The 18,270-nt window shown below is 41.2% G+C and overlaps 1 protein-coding gene across 1 annotated transcript; it reads right to left on the minus strand.

The window, feature by feature from the left end:
- Positions 1-13,630: 13,630 nt before the first annotated feature.
- LOC109300816 (heat shock transcription factor, Y-linked-like) lies at positions 13,631-18,090 on the minus strand. Its single transcript, XM_019521652.1, has 2 exons — positions 16,643-18,090; positions 13,631-15,794 (listed from the first exon to the last, which is right to left on the minus strand). The coding sequence occupies exons 1-2, from the start codon at positions 17,198-17,200 to the stop codon at positions 15,018-15,020; spliced, it is 1,335 nt and encodes a 444-aa protein (XP_019377197.1). The 5' UTR covers positions 17,201-18,090; the 3' UTR covers positions 13,631-15,017.
- Between the last annotated feature and the right edge of the window lie 180 nt (positions 18,091-18,270).

Raw genomic sequence — 18,270 nt, forward strand, 5'->3', positions numbered from 1 at the left:
GACCCACAGGCCCAAATAATTGCCCACCCCTGCTTTATAACATGACAGAGGTGCTTTGGAGGGTGAGAACAGGCTTGGCATTAGAGATGTTTGGATAAAATATAATAAAAGGTATAAGCTTTTAAATTACTTACACATGGAAAACATTAATAAATTATGGGAATGTAATTTTTAAAATAAATATTAAAGTGAGTGTAAAAACTTACGACTAACCTGAAAGACTAAGATTTTAGTAGCACAGAGGCAAATCCCATCCTATCCTTCCCACTGTGTTGGGGATGAGCAGAACCTCATCAGTTAAATTGAACTGTGGAGCCTGCACAATGGCACCTGCTGCCCTTTGTCATCATAAAACATATAGGTCCTCTGTCTCCAGGTGCATAGGAGGTACGTGGGGCAGGCTGGCAAGAGAATGAATGGACGATTTGCAGTTTTGTGGCTCCAACAGTAGTGCCCCACCACGAAAGGGAGGCTATGTAAGATACCATTGAATCCATTTGTCGAGTGGCTGTTACCATTCAGAAATCTTAAGTGTGCCTTTTGAGTGCCACTTTGATATTTAGCTACTTGAGTTTGGTTAGGGTCAGGACTTCCCCTAAAAATAAGGATTGCCACCCTGCTTTAGAACATTGACCCATTTAATCCTGTCTGACCGTGACCAGTCCTTTAAAGTAAGATGTAGCTATCCTAATTGCTCAACCGTTACTCTTCCCATAGCTCATAAGAACTGATGGTAAAATCTATACACCAAGGCAATAGCTGCAAATTATATGTTTTGTTTTCCAGTAATGTCTTATCTTGGTACAGTAACCTACTCCCACCGTAACTAAGCACAACTGCCATTTTTTTTGACTTACAACTTTGTAAGTAGTAGCAGAGAAGATGCCCCAAAATCTCTAGCAAATTGCTGAGGATTTGTGTCTTGTGAGAGAGGAAAGGAGGGCAGCCAGCTGGACTGAGCTAGTAAGAGTGAAATGAATGTCAATAGTTTGTTGCTGTTTGTGGCAAACATGTCTTGGCTGCAATCACAAGTGTTTAGCTGTTGTGGTGAGGTCTTTTGTACATGAACGGTTCACAGCTCCATAGCTAGAAAGGCACAGATACTCAATCTGCATCTCTTGGTAGTCCTTTATTTAGCTCTGATTAAGACGTTGTTACGCACCATGGACCCAGTCGTGTTTCTCCCCTTCCATGCTCATTAAACTTTCCTCCTTACCTGTGATCTCCTTATGCCAATAATTTTGAAGATGTCTCTATATTTCACTACTGAAAGTTGGTTTTAGTCAACTACTTGTCTTTTTGTCAGTTTGTGACCAGATTGAACAGATTTCAGTATCATACCTCAAGATGTTTCTGTGGCAGCTTAAGAGTTACACACCTGTCTTGCGATGCTAAACTTCATCATACAGCATGATTATCCCGCCCTTCATCAATAACTTAATGTTTTCCTGCATTATTATTACACCCCCCATCTCTGTTGCTGGCATGAAGCTTGTGGGGCTCTGATTATGCTCCACTGGAGCCATTAGGCTCTCCTGCTGTGTTAAATGAGTCTATTTTGGCATTTTGATTTTTGGATCTCTGCTCTACTTTAGTTGTATCCAAGGTTTTAGAACGTTAAAAATAAAAAACAACTCCCCTCTCACTGGCATCCTCTAATCAACTGTCCCTTAATGTTTTTTGCTGTATTGTGTTCTGGGTAACTATTAGGGGCTTTCTCCTGCAGGTTCTTTGCCTTGACAAAACTCTCGCTGAAGTCTGTGGAAGCTCCACTTGCATTACAGGAACAGGATCAGGCTCTCGCTCTAAGTCACCAGAGATAGCGTTACTGCTCTGATAGCGTTTTGAGGAATCTCATCACCTGCTTCAAACCCTTGAACTCCTGCTGTTTCTGAGTACAGTTATGATAACTGCTGTCAATGGTGCATGGTACTACCAGAATGGACAGACAGAGAACAAAGCATAAATAATGAAGGGTCAGGGCTTAAAAATGTACCTGCGGGTCAAGCCCTCATGGTCATCTGGTCCCGTAGGCTCTGCTCCTACTGTGCTTTCAAAGGTCTCTGAAGATGAAGACAGCACACTGAAATCCTGAATCTCACTTACTAGGAAGCAGAGCCACCCTGAGACTAAAAAGATTGTGTTCTCTTTTGCATGACTTTATACACTATTAATAGGTACAGGAAGAGAGTTTTGAAGGGCAGTTTGGTGATGTTGTTTGATCTATGTTCCACAGAAATTGCTGTTCAAATTATTCAAATGCAGCAGCATAACAATGGGCGTGCGATTTGCTTGGTAAAGGCTCTGAAATAGAGCGGGGGGTACCCTCACCCCGGTGCGCACACATCCTGCACCTTCCATGCAGTAGCTCCAGCTCTGGCAGCAGGGAGAGCAGGTCAGAGGTGATAGGGTCGGGGGCAGCAGCCGTAGTAACAGGATGCTACAGGGGGAAGGTGTCAGAGAGGGTTAATCCTCTTACCTCCTTTCTTTTACCCCCAAAAATCAGTTTTTGACATGTCACCTCCTTTTTTTGCCTCTTACACCTTCCCCTGTAGCTGCAAACCTCTGGCTGCCTTGCCCTGTTTTTGCTGACTGCTGCCTCTGCACTACTGCCACTGAGGGTGCAGAACTGGCCAGTTCCACCTTAGTTCAAATGGCATCCCATTCAGGTTTTGCAGAAGTCACCACCACAAATCATAGAAATTAGGGCTGAAAGGGACCTCAGGAGGTCAGGTCTCGTCCAACCCCCTGCTCAAAGCAGGAACATTCCCAACTAGATCATCTCAGCCAAGGCTTGGTCTAGCTGCACCATAAAACCTCCAAGGATGGAGATTCTGCAACCTCTCTGGGTAACCTGTTCCAGTGCTTTACTACCCTCCTAGTGAGAATGATTTTCCTAATATGTAATCTAAACTTCCCGTGTTGTAACTTGAGCCCATTGCTCCTTGTTCTGTCATCTGCCACCACTGAGGACAGTGCAGCTCCATCCTCTTTGGATCCCCCCTTCAATTCATTGAAGGCTGCTATTAATGCCCTCCCTCCCCACCTTTTCTTTTGCAGATAAATAAGCCCAGTTTCCTCAGCCTCCCCTCACAAGGCATTTTCATTTCCCTCTGCTGGACTCTTCAATTTGTCCACATCCTTTCTGTAGTGGGGGTACCCAAATCTGGACACAGTACTCCAGATGTGGCCTCACCAGTGCTGAATAGAGGGGAATAATTTCTTCCCTCAATCTGCTGGCAACACTTCTACCAATGCAGCCCAGGATGCCTTTAGCCTTCTTCCCAACAAGGGCACACCGCTGGCTCATATCCATCTTACTGTCCATTGTAACCCCCAGGTCTTTTTCTGCAGAGCTGCTGCCCACGCAGTCAGCCCCCAGCCTGTACCGGTGCATGGGATTGTTCTGTCCTAAGTGCAGGACTTTGCACTTTTCCTTGTTGAACCTTGTGAGATTTCTTTTGAGCTAATCCTTTAATTTGTCAAGGTATCTCTGGGTGTGCTACAGGAGATGCTTAATGTGCAGTGGACTCATTCTATTGCACATTAGCGCATCACAGCAAAAACTGCGTAGTGGACTTCTACTGTGCATTAAGCGCCACAAAAAGACCACGGGCTGTTGCTACTGCGCATTTAGTTAGTACCTCATATTAGAGGTACTAAATTTAATGTGCCATAACAACTCTGCATTAATGCATTTGTAGACGCACCCTCCAAATCCTAGCCTTGCCCTCGAGCATATCTACTACCCCAAGTTTGGTGTCATCTGCAGACTTGCTGAGGGCACACTCTATCCCATCTTTCAGGTCATTGATGAAGATGAAGGGGTCAAACCCACCTCATAGCTTTAAACACTTTTTCCCATAGTTTGCAGCAGAACAATTGAGCATTTGAGTAGAGTACAAGGCAGACAAGCACATTTTTCAAGGATTTTTATCTGCCACTTAACAGGAGCAGCTTTCATTTAAATTCTTTATAAAGTGGTGGAAATTAACAGTGAATACAAATGGGGATACTTCACATGACAGAATTACAGACTAAATGCAGTTGCTATCACCTCTGTGAAATTTTAAGTACATCTGAAGCCTAGGGAAAGCTTGGTGAGCATCTCATTACCATACAATTCCCAGTGAAGCTTTGGAAAGGTGGATGGGGACTCAGAAGACATTGGCTCTATTTCCAGTTGCATCAGTGGCCTGCTTGGTGACTCTCAGCAAGTCATTTCCCTGCCTGGGTCTAAATGTCTTCATCTGTAAAGTGGGGGTAATGATACTGACTGTTTTGCAACACCCTTTGCAGATCTGCTGATGTAAACCATTTAGATATAGGTGCATATTATTAATTTATTTTTTATCATTAAAAAGACTGATTTAGATATCCAGCTGATCATCTCAGTGGCCAGGCCACTCTTCCCTAGAGTGCATTTTTTAATATTTATCCAGAGTTTCATGTGTCCAAAGCTACAGGGTTCTCACTGACTCAGCTGGAAAACTGTTGCTGTTGTCTCCCTTTCAGATTTTTTCCCCTGATATTCAGTTTACGTATGCCCTGTTTTAAACTTCATCCTATTAATTCTAATTTCCCTCCTAGATTCTCATTAAATAATTCTCCATCCTAGATTTTTACATCCTTCAAACATTATGCTTTCCTCCTTCCCTTCTGTTTTTGCTTAGTACATTTTTGATACAAGTCCTTTATAGCTCCGGATCAGTCAACCCTCGCAGGAGTTAATCACACTTGGTTCTCTTTCCTGAACTCAATCCACTTTCTCAGTATCTGTTCTGGTATGTAAGTGAACTGAAAATATTACCCTGGGAGCAGACTTACTGGAAAATGACTGGTGTGAATACAGAATTAAAAAAGGAACTCATTCTGAAATGCTCCATGGTTATTTTAGAATAGTTGTATTGCTCTAGTGACTGTAAAATAATACAGGTAAGTAGATGACATTTCATTGCAACTCAGACTGCAGGATGGGATTTATACAGATGCGACCCAATCACAAGGTGCTGAGTGCTGGAATTGAGGCTTATATTTTTTTTTGCCTAAAACAATTGTTAAAATGCTACTGCTTGACTAAGTTTTACATCTGGTGGGTGGGTTTTTAAGAACCTCTGGCTCGGCCTTACTTATGCTGCCTGCTTAAAAAACATAAAGCAAAAGAATAAATAAATACTCCAGTTCCTCAGATATTTTCCCCAGTAAACAGTATATTTTAAGACACCATGATCTGGATCAGTCTGAAATGGGAATCATGAGGCACAGGGGCTTAGAACAATTTGAGCTCCTACACTCTTGAGTTGAGAGGAGGCCCAGAGTCATCAGACCAGCTGCATAAAGTGTTCGCACCACCGACCACCAGATAGTGCTTAGGAATAGTTAAAGCACAATTAACCCTAAATGAAATGTGAAATACGAACACAGACAACTCAGTGTCCTAAAATCAAAGTCTAATTTTATTAGTACAACAAGTATTATCTCAGCAGTTTCTATATTCAGAGACAGAAAAACACTTAGTGCAATGATCTCACCCAATCCCAGATGTTACTTTGCTTCACAGAAAAGACGGCCACTCAGTCCCTGAAGCAAAGGGTGCGTCGTTGGCTGGGACGATCCAGACAGGTGTTGGAAGCTGGATTCATGTTGTAAATGATGACAACGACGACAACACACTTAACTTTCTTGCTTCCCCCTTTTATGCTCTTCTTTAAGTGGTTGAATCCTGAAAAACAATATATTTCTTTGGAGCAGCTTTCTTCTCTTCAAATGACCATTGATGGGACTGGGCTCCTTATTACTTTTGATGGTGGCTTTTCTCTTCATTCTCTGAATGAGGGAAGGGTAGCCTCTCCTGAAATATGAGTTGTGGTACAACTGAAGCAAATCCCAAGCATTTTTTTTTATCTTCACATACAAAAAAAATTTTTTACTTTGTGAAAAAAAAATTGAAGGTACCTTGTCATAAAACGGTTTGTTGCCTGAATGTTGTAAACTGTGTCCGACTAAGCCTCACATTTTCTCTCTCTCATAAAAAAGAACTATTGGCCTGATGCTATATTTCCTACTTGGATCAAACTCCCATTGAAGTTAATAGGAGTTTGACTTAAGTAAAGACTATTAAGATATGTATATACTGTTGTCACCTTGTAAGAGTTGGAGGGTTTTTCTAGTTTATTTAGCTGAATCATCATTTTTAAACATGTAAATTAAGTTGGAGTAGCTGGAGAAGGAAAAGACCATCTTCCTAAAGCAGCGCAGGGTTTTCTATACAGTACTTTTGCTAGAGTATTTCTCAGTTCAATTTGACATGTCCCAGGCAGTTGGATGAATGCCAGTTCCCAATCTCACTACAAATGCTTTGTTCCCTCAGCAATCCTATTGCTCCTAATTCTACGCTACAAATTATTGTCTGCCGTGTTTGTTATCTATGTATTTTTGTGTCTTGAAGATGGTTATGCTCTTTCTGCTCCACATACACTATCATTCCTTTTAGGCTTTGGTTTGGATTCATGTTGTAAATGATGATGACGATGACACGCTTAACTTTCTTGCTTTCCCCTTTTATGCTTTTCTTTAACTTGACTTTTAGCTTTTTAGGTCTTTACATCCCTCCTAATAAGCCTTTTCTGGCAAAGGCTGACTTGAATTCTCTCTTTCAGATGAAACAATCAATGGGTCCATTGAGTAATTACTTACCTTTTGATTTTTCTAGGGGAGTTTATTGTCAATACACTCCTCTTAATCATCCTTCCTTGAAGAGCCTTTAAATCACCTGGTACTTACCGCTGTTTCAGAAGATATTTGGGCTGAGATCCTCAGCACTGCTTCTACAGTAAAAAGCAGTTGTAAATTCTGCTTCAGGAGACTCCTGAGATGTCCCCCGTCTGGGAATCCTTGTGCGGTGTAAAACCAGTGACGCGGCTCCAGTGCCACACCATGTACTAGCCCCTTTTCCTTGTCAGGCGCAAGGGATATAGCTGGGGAAATGGTGTGGCTTTGATCTCCCTGCACCCCAGGCTACTGAAACAGCTCTTCATGGATAATTCATAATCATGCAAAGCCGTCTTTGTGTATCTCTGCGTTATGCTATACGACTCAACGCCTGAGACAACAAGCATTGGGAGAGAGCAGAGAGAGCTGAAAGCATGGAAGCCAAAGGACCAAGGCCTGAAAATCTGGTCCTTTATGTAAAGCAAGGAAATTATTTTAAATAGATTTTTATTTTTGTTACCAGTATTCTTCCTCTAGCTCTGTTTTTCTCTGCTTGAGAATGATGCCAAGTGATGTCTTTATGTATTTTGCTGAATCCATAGAGGTAGAGCTGTCGGATGAAGCTTTTCGTGCTATCAGTCTCAAAAATCTCCAAGACACCGGTTCTGTTCAGATTCCGTCTTTGAAATCATGTTTCATCAATAATGATACAGTCTCCATTATCGTTCCAAATAATGGACTTGACCTCATCACTTTCCACTATCCGCCGCAGTTTTGGGGGAAATGAGAGCGAAAATTCTTTTCTCCTGTCGCTGCCATGCTTTTTTTGTAGCTGTGGAAATGAAGCTTTTTGAGGGAGCCGAGTTCTCCTTGCTCTGGTTCATAAGCAGGGTCTTCTAAGAAGTCCTCTTGTAATGCCTTCTGATCCAGGATCAAAGGAAATGATGAAAGCCTTTTATTAGATTTTTCAGGACCAAACATTTTTTGTCTGCAGAAATCAGAGCTACTGCCATTGCAAACTTTTTTTTTCTTGTAATAGGCACTTAAATTCTATATAGAAGCAAGTCAAACCTGGAAGGCTAATGTTCAGGCACTCAGTTCAGCAGTTCTTAAAGACAGCTTAAGCCCCTGTTATGGCACATGCGGGAATTGTGGACCGTTGGAGTTGAGAAGCGACGTCCTGCCTATGACATACGTGGCATTTGTTACTGCAGTGATGTCATCGATTCTACAGTCGCTAGGTATTACAGCAGGATAAGTCACCTACTCAGTAACAAATAAAATGTATACAGCCCGTTGTATTACTGTTTCTTTAGTTTTGTACAAATAAAGTGTTTACCCAAGGCTTGGGACAATCCTGCCTTAAATTATACCAGCAAAATATGATCAAACAGCCTGCCAACCATCCAACTCCCCTCCTCCCACATAGACCTAACACCACAGCCCAATCTGTGCCAACAGTTCTGCTTTCTGGTGTGCCAAGGGGGTCCACAAACTGGGGCTATTACAGATCTGAGGGGGAATTACTATCAGAGCTCAGGGCACTTCAGAAAGCATGCTTTACTGGCAGCTCCCTTGCATGTTGAACGGGATATACCTTTGTTCACGGGTGACTGGTGCCACCTTAGTCAGGGGGGGTATGTGCCCCCCCCAGCAACCAGTCAGCAACGGGTAGGTCCCCCATGGCCGATCTCTCCAACTGGGAAGTGGCCGCAGCACTCTTAGAAGTGGCTGTGGTGCTTCCTCTGGTGCTCCTGGCCCTTGCAGGGAGGTACTGGCACTCCCGCCTGCCCGTTGCCTAAGCAGGGAGTGTGGCCTGTCAGGGGGTGCACCAGTGCTTTCAGGGGGGGCACATGCACCCCCTATACATTTCCACTGCTTTGGTTGTCTCCTCTAATCCCAGATGTGGCAGCCTGGCCATGTTCAGAAGGGGAATGCATATGGGTGTGAATTATATTTTTCTCAGAGCAATGTTTCTCAGCCTTTTTAGACTCAAGGCACTCCTCCAAAACCTTTCAAAATTCGGCAGCACTCCGTTCTAAATCAAATGTACATATGTTATGAAAATTATAGTTACATTACCAATTAACATGCCATTAACTGATTAGATCATTATATTATATTCACCTCACTGCCACTGCTGCCACGGCCAGGTGGAACTGAGCCACACACCTCCTGCAGATCAGGAAGTTGTGGTACGAGTGTGTGCTCTTGCCGTGGCCCTTGCTGGTCCAACCCTGCATGGTGTCACTGAGACACAGAGGTGTGCAGGGCATTTGGAACTACTCTGTTCATGCCTCTTCTCAGGATTAAACTGAGAAACAGCTGGAGAAAATTGCACCTGTCTGCATTTACATTATGCAACTAAGTGCGCCGCTTCTCAGGTCTTCTCAGTTTGGAGCCAACGTGCCTCCAGAAAACAGGTGTATGCTGAGCAGTTTGATTCCACCACAGTGGCAGCCTGGAGGCAGATGCCACGGCCACCAGACAGATCTGCCCCGTGTGTGCCTCCAGAAGGCATGTTGAAACTAATGAACAATGCCTTACCTTCAAAAGCTTCTCTAACTATCCCAGCTATGCAGTTGGTCCAATAAAAGAAACCCTTGCCTTTGTTAAATGATATATTTGGCAATCTTTTTACATTTCACTAGAGATCATCAAAAAGCCGTCATACATCACTGTCAATAATCCATTTGTGCCATGGTTTATTCAGTGCTCATCTATGATAAAGTTATTTGTGCTTCAGTAAGAGATTCACTTGTTTTACTGAATGAGATAGGATAGCTCTGTGTCTAGCATCTCAGCATAGCCATAGCATCTTGAATCTGAGGCAAGATAATCCTCTGGTCAGCACATACATTGTGGGGTTTTTTCCCTATAACACGATAAAATCTTTCATTAGCAGAGCTGCACCACATTTAATTTCAATCTGTCTGTAATAACCTTTGACTCCTACCAGCCCACAATCCATAGTCTTTATTGCCTCTTGTTCCTCAAAAGATCTCAGCATGTTTGTAAAATATTATTAATTGTCACTCTCACACCGAGAGAGAGGTATCATTATTTTAATTTTACTCGTGCAAAAATTAAGGGGAGGGGAGAGAGACTTGCCAAAGTCATGCAGCAAGCCCTTGCCCAAGTTGGATTTAGAGACAATATGCTGATTGTCAGTATTTTATACCTAAGCTCTCTTCTGTGCTTAGAAAGGAAAATCACTTGCAAGCAAGTGGTAACTATTCTGCTATATTACATACCCATTTAATATCTTACTAAGGGTTTTTCTCAGGGAACGGTTTGACAAAACGATGGTAAAATATTTATATGAGGAAAGCATGACTTTACAATCCAAAAAAGGCAAATGTTCAAATCTTTAACTCCTTTCAGTTTAAAGCTATTAAAAAAGCCCATTTGTGTAGCTTTGGTATAATTTAGTGTAACATATTTCATCAATACACTTCAATGAAGGACAGAGCTGGCTGGTTGCTCTTTTTTTTGACAGCATGGGAACCAACAGGCCCATTTTCAGAGCACTATATTTATTTAAAAGATCACAGAACAATAGAAACGGAAAGGTAAAGGAGGAGGAAGAAAAACCTAAGAAAGTTAAATGTCTGGAGACTTAAATTTTTAGTGGTTTCCCAAATGATACACAGTGGAAATGTGTATTAAGAGGATTTATTGCATGTGTCCCTGCAATTTTTTTTTCATGCATCATCAAAGTTCTTACTTTAAATTTGATTTTGAGGATCTCCAGCTCCTAAGGCAGCAAAAACACTGACAGTAATGATAACATGGGGGTGTGTTGTTGTGGTGAATGACATTCCCAGGCATCGAAAGGGTAAAAGGTGATGGTATAGGAAACCATGGATGAGAGAACGGCAGTAGGGCAAACTGGTAGGCATTCATTGCTGCTAAACGTGGGTGCGTGCCCTGACAACCAGACAGCCCAGTTATAAGAGGTAATCTTTGCATGGGATTGGGAGTCAGGAAATGATGATAACTCAGTGCGGTATTGGGACCAATCCCGCTGCTCTTCTCTAGGTGACAACTGGCGTGTTTGTACGGATGAAGACGATGCATCTTGTCCTTCTTGACTTCACAGTTCTTAACCTTTTGGTTTTTTGAAACTTCTCCTGCTATGACCACTGTGTGATCTTTTAATTTGCTATCAGTTTCCCATTTCTGGGAAGGTCCAGGAAATAAGATGTCAAGTTTGTTTGTATGAACACAGCAGCTGGTCATGACTTCAAAGTCCATTATTTTTCTTTCTTGTGATTTTCTTCCCGTCAAGGCCACTGGGTGAGTTTTTACTTGGCAGGGGCTTGCTCTCAGTTTCTGCGAAATGGAAAACTTTTGTGAACTGTGTTGCTGAGGACAGGAAGGCAAATCAGTTGGCAGGGCAGCAGTGTAACACATTGATGCACATTGCAGAGTGTGTGGTATATCTATAGCTTTTATGTCAGGGATGTTGGGCTCTTGATCTACAGTAAAACATGTGCCTTGGACCATTCTACTCATTATCAGCAACTAAATAAAAAGGCTCCAAATACTTGATGATGAACTGTAACAAAAGAAACAAATTGTTTAGAAGTATATCAGTACCAGAATAGCTCTACGTTAATGAGCATCTTTTCCAATCTCAGCATCTTTTAAAGTTCTGCTCAGTGTCTGTATGATTCCCATTTACGTTAACGACACTTGAATCATCCTGTTACTTACTTTATACCTGCATTCATTATACCTTCCTGGAAGCCTGGCAAATGCAGAAGCTTGACTTATCAATTTATGCATTTTTAAGCTTCTTCTTTTACACGTTGAAGAAAATAAAAAGCCTTTCAAATGCCAGCCCAAAGCAAACAGGTGCAGCAGCATCTTCCCATATCTGTAGCCAAATATCTCGACTATCTCTGGTGTTGCTTCTAGCTTTGTCAAAAACATTCCTGAGTGTGATCATGTTCACTGCTGCTATTCAGTAGGTTGCAGGATGCTCAAATTTGCATAAAGGTATTGCTGCTACGTGGGAATACTGGGAATGGCAGGAGAGGCAGGGACAAAAGGACCACAGAAAGGGATCGTGGGGTGCCTGCATGCTTTAGATTTCCAGACACCTCCACTCTCTAAAATAAATAAATTGTGCGCCAGTACCAGCATTTACTTTAGAATGACTTCATCAAACTATCCCTCCTCATTTTTATTTCCCTGGAGATGATACTCATCACTCTTTAAAATTGAAATGGGGAAAAAACTTAATTTAATGGATAGAAATACCTATTTTACAGCAAAATTACAAGCCAAACTTGAAATACTGGTGAAGGACTTCAAGGCAGTATAGCCAGTCATCTGATTGCTATATTTTTTTCAAACACTGTTCCTTAGCATAAATTTCTTACCTACATTTGACTGTCACATATCTATAAACTTTTCTTAGATCATGAAAGTTAAAACACCCATGGGCACTATGCTATGATTTGTATAAGCATTCAAAACCATCACAATAGCGAGCACATAATATTGGCATTACATCACAAGAGGATCCCTTTAAAAATACAGCATCATAAAATGAACACAATTATAATAAAATAACACCCATCTTGAGCTGTATACACACACGTCTACACTGTGATATTAGCAGAGCTAAAGGATTCAGCATAGTAATGCTGACTGCTTGTTAGAACCCCATGATGGATGGTAGCAACAGAGTGGCATTGAGTAGCTCTTTAGTGGCCTATGCAATGAGTCTGAGCATCTTACTCCAACTTGCAGGAATCCTTATGACAGCTGGTATCTCACTGTCTGTCCTATCAAGGAGGCCAAGAATTTGCCTCAAGGACAATCAGAATTGCCCTTCTTCTTTACAAAAGAAAACTTCATAGATTGAACCATTTTGGAAATAAGGTAGAAGACTCCTTTGAAGACAATCTCAAAGCCCTGTTTTGCCGCTTTTTGACCGTTTCCATTTCATTGGAAGATCCCCTCATCCGTGTTAACGTTTGTAACCATTATACCAGTAATTAATGCTGCATTCTCAGCATGAATTGTTGATATATGTGCCAGGTATTCAGCCACGGAAAAGATCTCTAGATATTTACTCTTTAAAAAGAGGTCTCAAATAGACCTGTTCTTAATTTTTTCTACAGGCTAAAACCTGCACCAAGGCTACCAATGTGTACATAGGCCACAAACATTTTTACAAGTCTATCCTCCAGCTGGTAAAAACCCATTACAGCTGCATCTTTGATTGACTTCTCATTTACCTAAGCATGGGACTCTCAGGTGAACCTCATTATTCTTGAGTTGTAATTCACATTTTGGGAAAGAAACAGGAGATAGGCTTCCAGGACAGATTTACTTAGCTTCGTGCTGCACAAAATCTCCAGATAACTACTCCCCTTGGAAGACTAAGTGAATTATATGCACACAAAGCTACTCAGAAATGATACTCACAGAAATTGTAAATATAAATGCCAGCAGGCAGTTGTCTATGACTGGAAACTGCTTGACACAGGACTTAATGAGCAATTGTGTGCTTATTCTTTGATTAAATTGCCTATACAATTGCAAGATATTTCACATTCCTTGATGTCATGGTAGTTTGTCATTTCATATAAAACATAAATATTCATGTTGACTACAATCATCTCTTGTATGACTAAGCATGTCGACTGCCACACAGCTGCATTCATGTGCTGCCCACAGCACAAAATCTCTTCCAGCTTTAATATGTTTTACAAGACACTGCACACTACAGAGGGGTTTTGTTTTTTTAACAGGCATTGCATGCAAAAGGGACCAATTCTGTACAGCTGATGCAAGTGACCCTGTTGCGGAGGACCATAGTGTTTGTCTGAGAAAAGACTGATCGACTGGACCACAACTAAATTGGATGATAGGAAGACTTAACCAAATGTCTCTGGTAAGCGTTTGGGTACCAGTGATGCATATTACAAAAGCTTATAATCAGCATATGAAATTAATTTGCACTCAACAGTTCCCTTTAGATCCCCCCAAATGCTGAGGAATCCTTGATTAATGCTACAGCAGTTTAATGCACCATTGGGCTACAGGCTATGTGACCAGGGCAGGGAAGTAAAACCTAGTTTTCTGCATCATAGGGAAAAGAACCACCATTGCCATATCAAGATAGCCCTGCTAAACTCCAATAATCATTCCACTCTGCTTCTTGAAGGTTTTTAATAAATATTCCTTTAAACATAATTTAATCTCTCTCTAGCCAATTGGGGCATGAACTTCCAGCATTAATTGCAATGGGCACAGGCCCCATGGTCACAATCTTTCCAAAAAAAGGAACAAAATGGCTTCTAGTTAACATCAAATATTCCAAATCCAAACATGAAGGAATTCAAATACTGTAATACGTAACTGAAATTGTGGTTCTCCTCACCAAAGGATCCCTGAACAGCAGCATCTTTTCAATATGACCTGAGTGAAGGTGATACCATGTGGTTAAGTCATTCCTAAATTTTTCCCCATTATGTTCTCTCCCTCTTAACAAGAACTCACCTGCTGCTCAGTGAAAATGAATGTGACCAATCTTTTCTGGTTTTGGTCTGTTGAATGTATAGTTCTCTTCTCTTGGATTTGATTTAGGCGCGCTCTCAGAGACCGTACCAGACTCTGTAGTAATAATACATGCTTAGCATGAAGTTTATAGTCTTATGATAGTTAACATGAATCACTTGAAAATGTGGGTCATCCAACAGAGCATGTGTTACAAATCTGCTATTGCAAAATAATGAGTCATTACACTGCGAGAAGGAAGAGTATCATGTGGCTGAGGTCTAGCTTAAATCCTCAGGTCAAAGCCTTGGTCTCTGGATGAAGCCTTAGTGAATGATCTTATCACAGATCATTGCCTCAGTAACAGGGTGAAGGAAACTTTCCTCCATATAGCACATACGCACCTCATGCATCCACACTCATACAGCCCTTCATATAACACCACCTCCTTAACAGAAGAGAGATGCAGACCTCCTGAGCTTTGCTGAGCATACCCCTTCTCCCCCCTAGCAAGAGGTGAGGGATGAGCATAAAAAGTATCTTTAGAAAGACCATTACCCACTGTTATGCTCTCTTCCTTAAAAATCCAAGCTTGCTAATAATTAGAAATCCCTAAAGCAGACCAATAACTTTTGGTTAAATAGTTCCTGGTTGATGGAATACAAAATAAATTTGGAATTACATTAGATAAACAAGATAGGAGAAATGGAGATTTATTCTTCAGATAATTGCACTGCAGATTTTTCAGACTTTATTCCCCTGGAATATGAAATGTTAAAATCATTGCTTTAGCGGTGATATCCTGTATAATCAGTAGGCTTGGGTCCAGTCCCTTTGCCAGGAGGTGCATTATTAGATGTGCAGTTGCAGTTAGGGCAGTGATGGTATGATGGAGCACGGTGATGAGAAGATCTTGACATTGGAAGAGCGGAGGCTGCTGCAATCATGGGCATTGAGAACCATGGGTTACAAAATGGTAGCAAACTAGCCCAGTGAGCCTGCATCACTGATAAATCTGGATATGTGGTTGGGAAACCAGGAGGCCCTCTAAAAGGTCCAAAAGGATTGTTTGGGACAGGAGGTATGACATGATATAAAGAAGTAGCAGATGTGGTTGCAGTGGAATCTATATCCTGGCTGCTGGCTTGGCTATGGCTGTTATGTTGCGATAAATGGAACGGAGCCAGCTGATTTAACTTATCACCGTCTTCTGCTGTAGCATGTTCCGATGGCCTCAGTGAAGCTGCAGGTGAAGAAGTGAATCCACTTTTGAGTTGGGTAGTTGCTCTGATAAGTCCTTTATTTGATGTAGACTTCCTTAACCCAGGTACCTGCAGGGTTTCCTTTGGAGCAGGTGCAAGCAAGTCATTCTCTTCCATGGCAGCACTTCCCAAGGTGGACATAACATCTGGACTTGTTCCCTCGTTCCTAAAGCAGGTCTCATTGAACTCTTGATCCAATGAAAAAGCAACTGCTGGTGTATTTCTGATGCCAACTCTTCTCTTACACCTTACCAACAGATTTGGAAAGCCTCTCTTAAAATTTGGGTTATGGTAGAACTGTAACTAGATAAAAGCAAGGAGAAAGATTTAATTACCGCCCTGTAAGGAAGTAAGGAAAGCACAAGTCAATCGCATTATGAGATGGACAAGAATATTACAAAGGAGACTGGCATGGTTTTTAGATCCCACATTAAGGCTGCATAAAAGATTGTACAAAACAATTGGAAGCAGGACTCAAAAGTGAAAGTTCCCTAACTTTAAAACACTCTGAGGGCTAAATTCAGTGCTGCAGACAAAGCCAGAAAACCTGGATTATAGAAGCCAAATAAAATGCAAAGTGGAAAAGGTAAAAGGTATTTTAAAAACACTCAGTTTTACTAAATTTAAGGATGATTAGAAACATAAAAGAACCTTTAATGTAATATTCCTTTTACAGGTCTAACTTCAAGACAATTTTAACTATAAACATCAAAGTGCACTAGGAGTAAAAATCCCATTAATTTTCAGTGATTAACATATGAAAGTCATTTTTCCTTACGAAATTTTTTGGCCACATACATTTCTCAGGGCACAAGAAAGCAAAAGCAGTTAGATCTGGTAATAAGTGGAAGTAAGAATGAAGCGAGAGGATATTTTTGTTGCAATGGCTTAAGGAAGAGCAAAAGCAAACTATAGGATCGTTTCTGTGTTAAGCGAATAACAGTCATTAATTTGAGAACTCTGATATAGGAAAATAATTTGTAAGATGAGTGATGGATAAATCAGAGTGTCCGTCACATCCTCATCCTTGATTCTTTGCATCACGATGATTAACTTAAAACAAAGCCTTTTATTTTGACATGCAAAACCCATTTGATTATTTTAGAAGCAAGGGACATCCGTGGCTTGGATAAACTATATTAGTATTTTACCTTGCTAAAGGCAGAAGCTGCTTTTTCTTCTGCTAGAAATTCAGCAAGTGATGCAGACCTTTGAAAATCTTGCCGCATTTTGCTAAATCCATACAGATTAAGCTGACGAATGAAACTTTTCATGCAATCAGTTTCAAAAATTCGCAAAGGTCCTCTCCTTTCTAGCACCTCCTTTTTAAAGAGCTCTTCATCAATCACAACACAATTTCCACCATGATCCCACCAAATTGATTTAAACTGATCACTCTCAACAATTTTCCAGAGTTTGTTCGGAAAGGTGAGGGATAAAAAATCATTATCTTCAGTGGGGCCATCGTCACAGACATTAAGACGCGGTCTTTTTACCCATGGCCCATCATTCAAAGCTTGAAAAGTATTTTCTTCTAATATAGACCTCAAAGGAGAGTCACCAGCTGCGGTTTTAATGCACAGTGGAGTGGCAGAAGAAACAGAGATTGCAGAATTAACCATTTCATCCTGAGCTGAAACATATGCAGTTTCTGCTACAGAGAAGTCCATTTCAAATCCTCCCTTCTCGCTTAGACTACTTTTTTCCATGGCATCAGTTCAGCTTCTTGCTGCTAGACAGCAAGTATATTAAAGTGACGCTAGCTTTCAATGAACTTCAATGAAAAGTTCTAGAACATCATAATGATAACAACATGTATGGCTGTGACATCATAAAACAATGATGGTTTCCTAGCAAAATGAGCTGATAATGGTCAGACAAGTTATTAAATGCATAGCGCTTTTAGATCTACAAGTCTTTGTTTCAGTGCAACTGAAACATGAAGAAATAGGACAGTGTTTGGCATTTAGTCATCCTCCAGAACCAGTCACTCTATAACAGGAAGGAAAAAAGCTTGCAGTGGTGCTGCTGTTGGAAACAGAGGTAGAAGTTCAATTGCGAAGTCTTTAGAATCACCCAGCAGTGCTTTTTACGCTAATCGGATGCTGACTCCAAGAAACTAAATGTGAATGTGAGGATTTCAATCACATTTAAACAATCCGATGTGAGACTTTGCAAGTTCCTGTAAAACAGCTGCCAAAACCATCCCCCCAGGGCTCTCTGGCAGGAGCAGATTTTTGCTTCTTAAGAAGTTGGTCTGTGTAAAATGCTGGGGACTGTTAGGGAGAGGCAGAGCTTGATGGTAGAACTACATCTCAACACTTCTCCCAGCGAAAGCAAAAGGAGTGGATGCTGCCTACTGCATCATGGACTTCTGATCCATTCTCCCTCCTGGGGAATGAAATAATTCAGTCTGCTTTTCGCTCCTCCAGTCTGTTGCTCTGCTCCTGTGGAGTAGAAGCAGGAGCTGCTTTCATTGCAGCTTCTTCTCAAAGTAGAAAGTGTTTAAGAAGAATAAGCGGTGCCTCATCACAAGTCCCAGGTAGGATGAGAGTAGAATAGTTTGTACAGTACAGGGGCCTAGGCAGTGCCTTACAACCCCATTTAGATAGTAGGAAAAGAGAATCATATTGAACTGGTTACTTCTGTGTTCCCTTCCCTGCCCCCCTACCCTAAAAAAAAACAAACCAAAACCACCAACAAAAACCAAAACAAAATCACCATAATGAAGAAAGAAAGAAAGAAAGAAAGAAATTAAAAAAAAAACAACATTCAGAGA

The sequence above is a fragment of the Gavialis gangeticus genome, unplaced genomic scaffold (assembly GCF_001723915.1).
Source record: "Gavialis gangeticus isolate Ggan-Ray unplaced genomic scaffold, GavGan_comp1, whole genome shotgun sequence".
NCBI lineage: Eukaryota > Metazoa > Chordata > Crocodylia > Gavialidae > Gavialis > Gavialis gangeticus.

What these genes read in the sequence shown, in the direction of transcription:
- LOC109300816 (XM_019521652.1), bottom strand. Translation starts at nt 17,200, where the DNA reads ATGGAAAAAAGTAGTCTAAGCGAGAAGGGAGGATTTGAAATGGACTTC. An exon ending in CAGCTTCTGCCTTTAGCAAG is followed by an intron (nt 15,795 to 16,642) that starts GTAAAATACTAA and finishes GCTTTTATCTAG; the next exon opens with TTACAGTTCTACCATAACCC.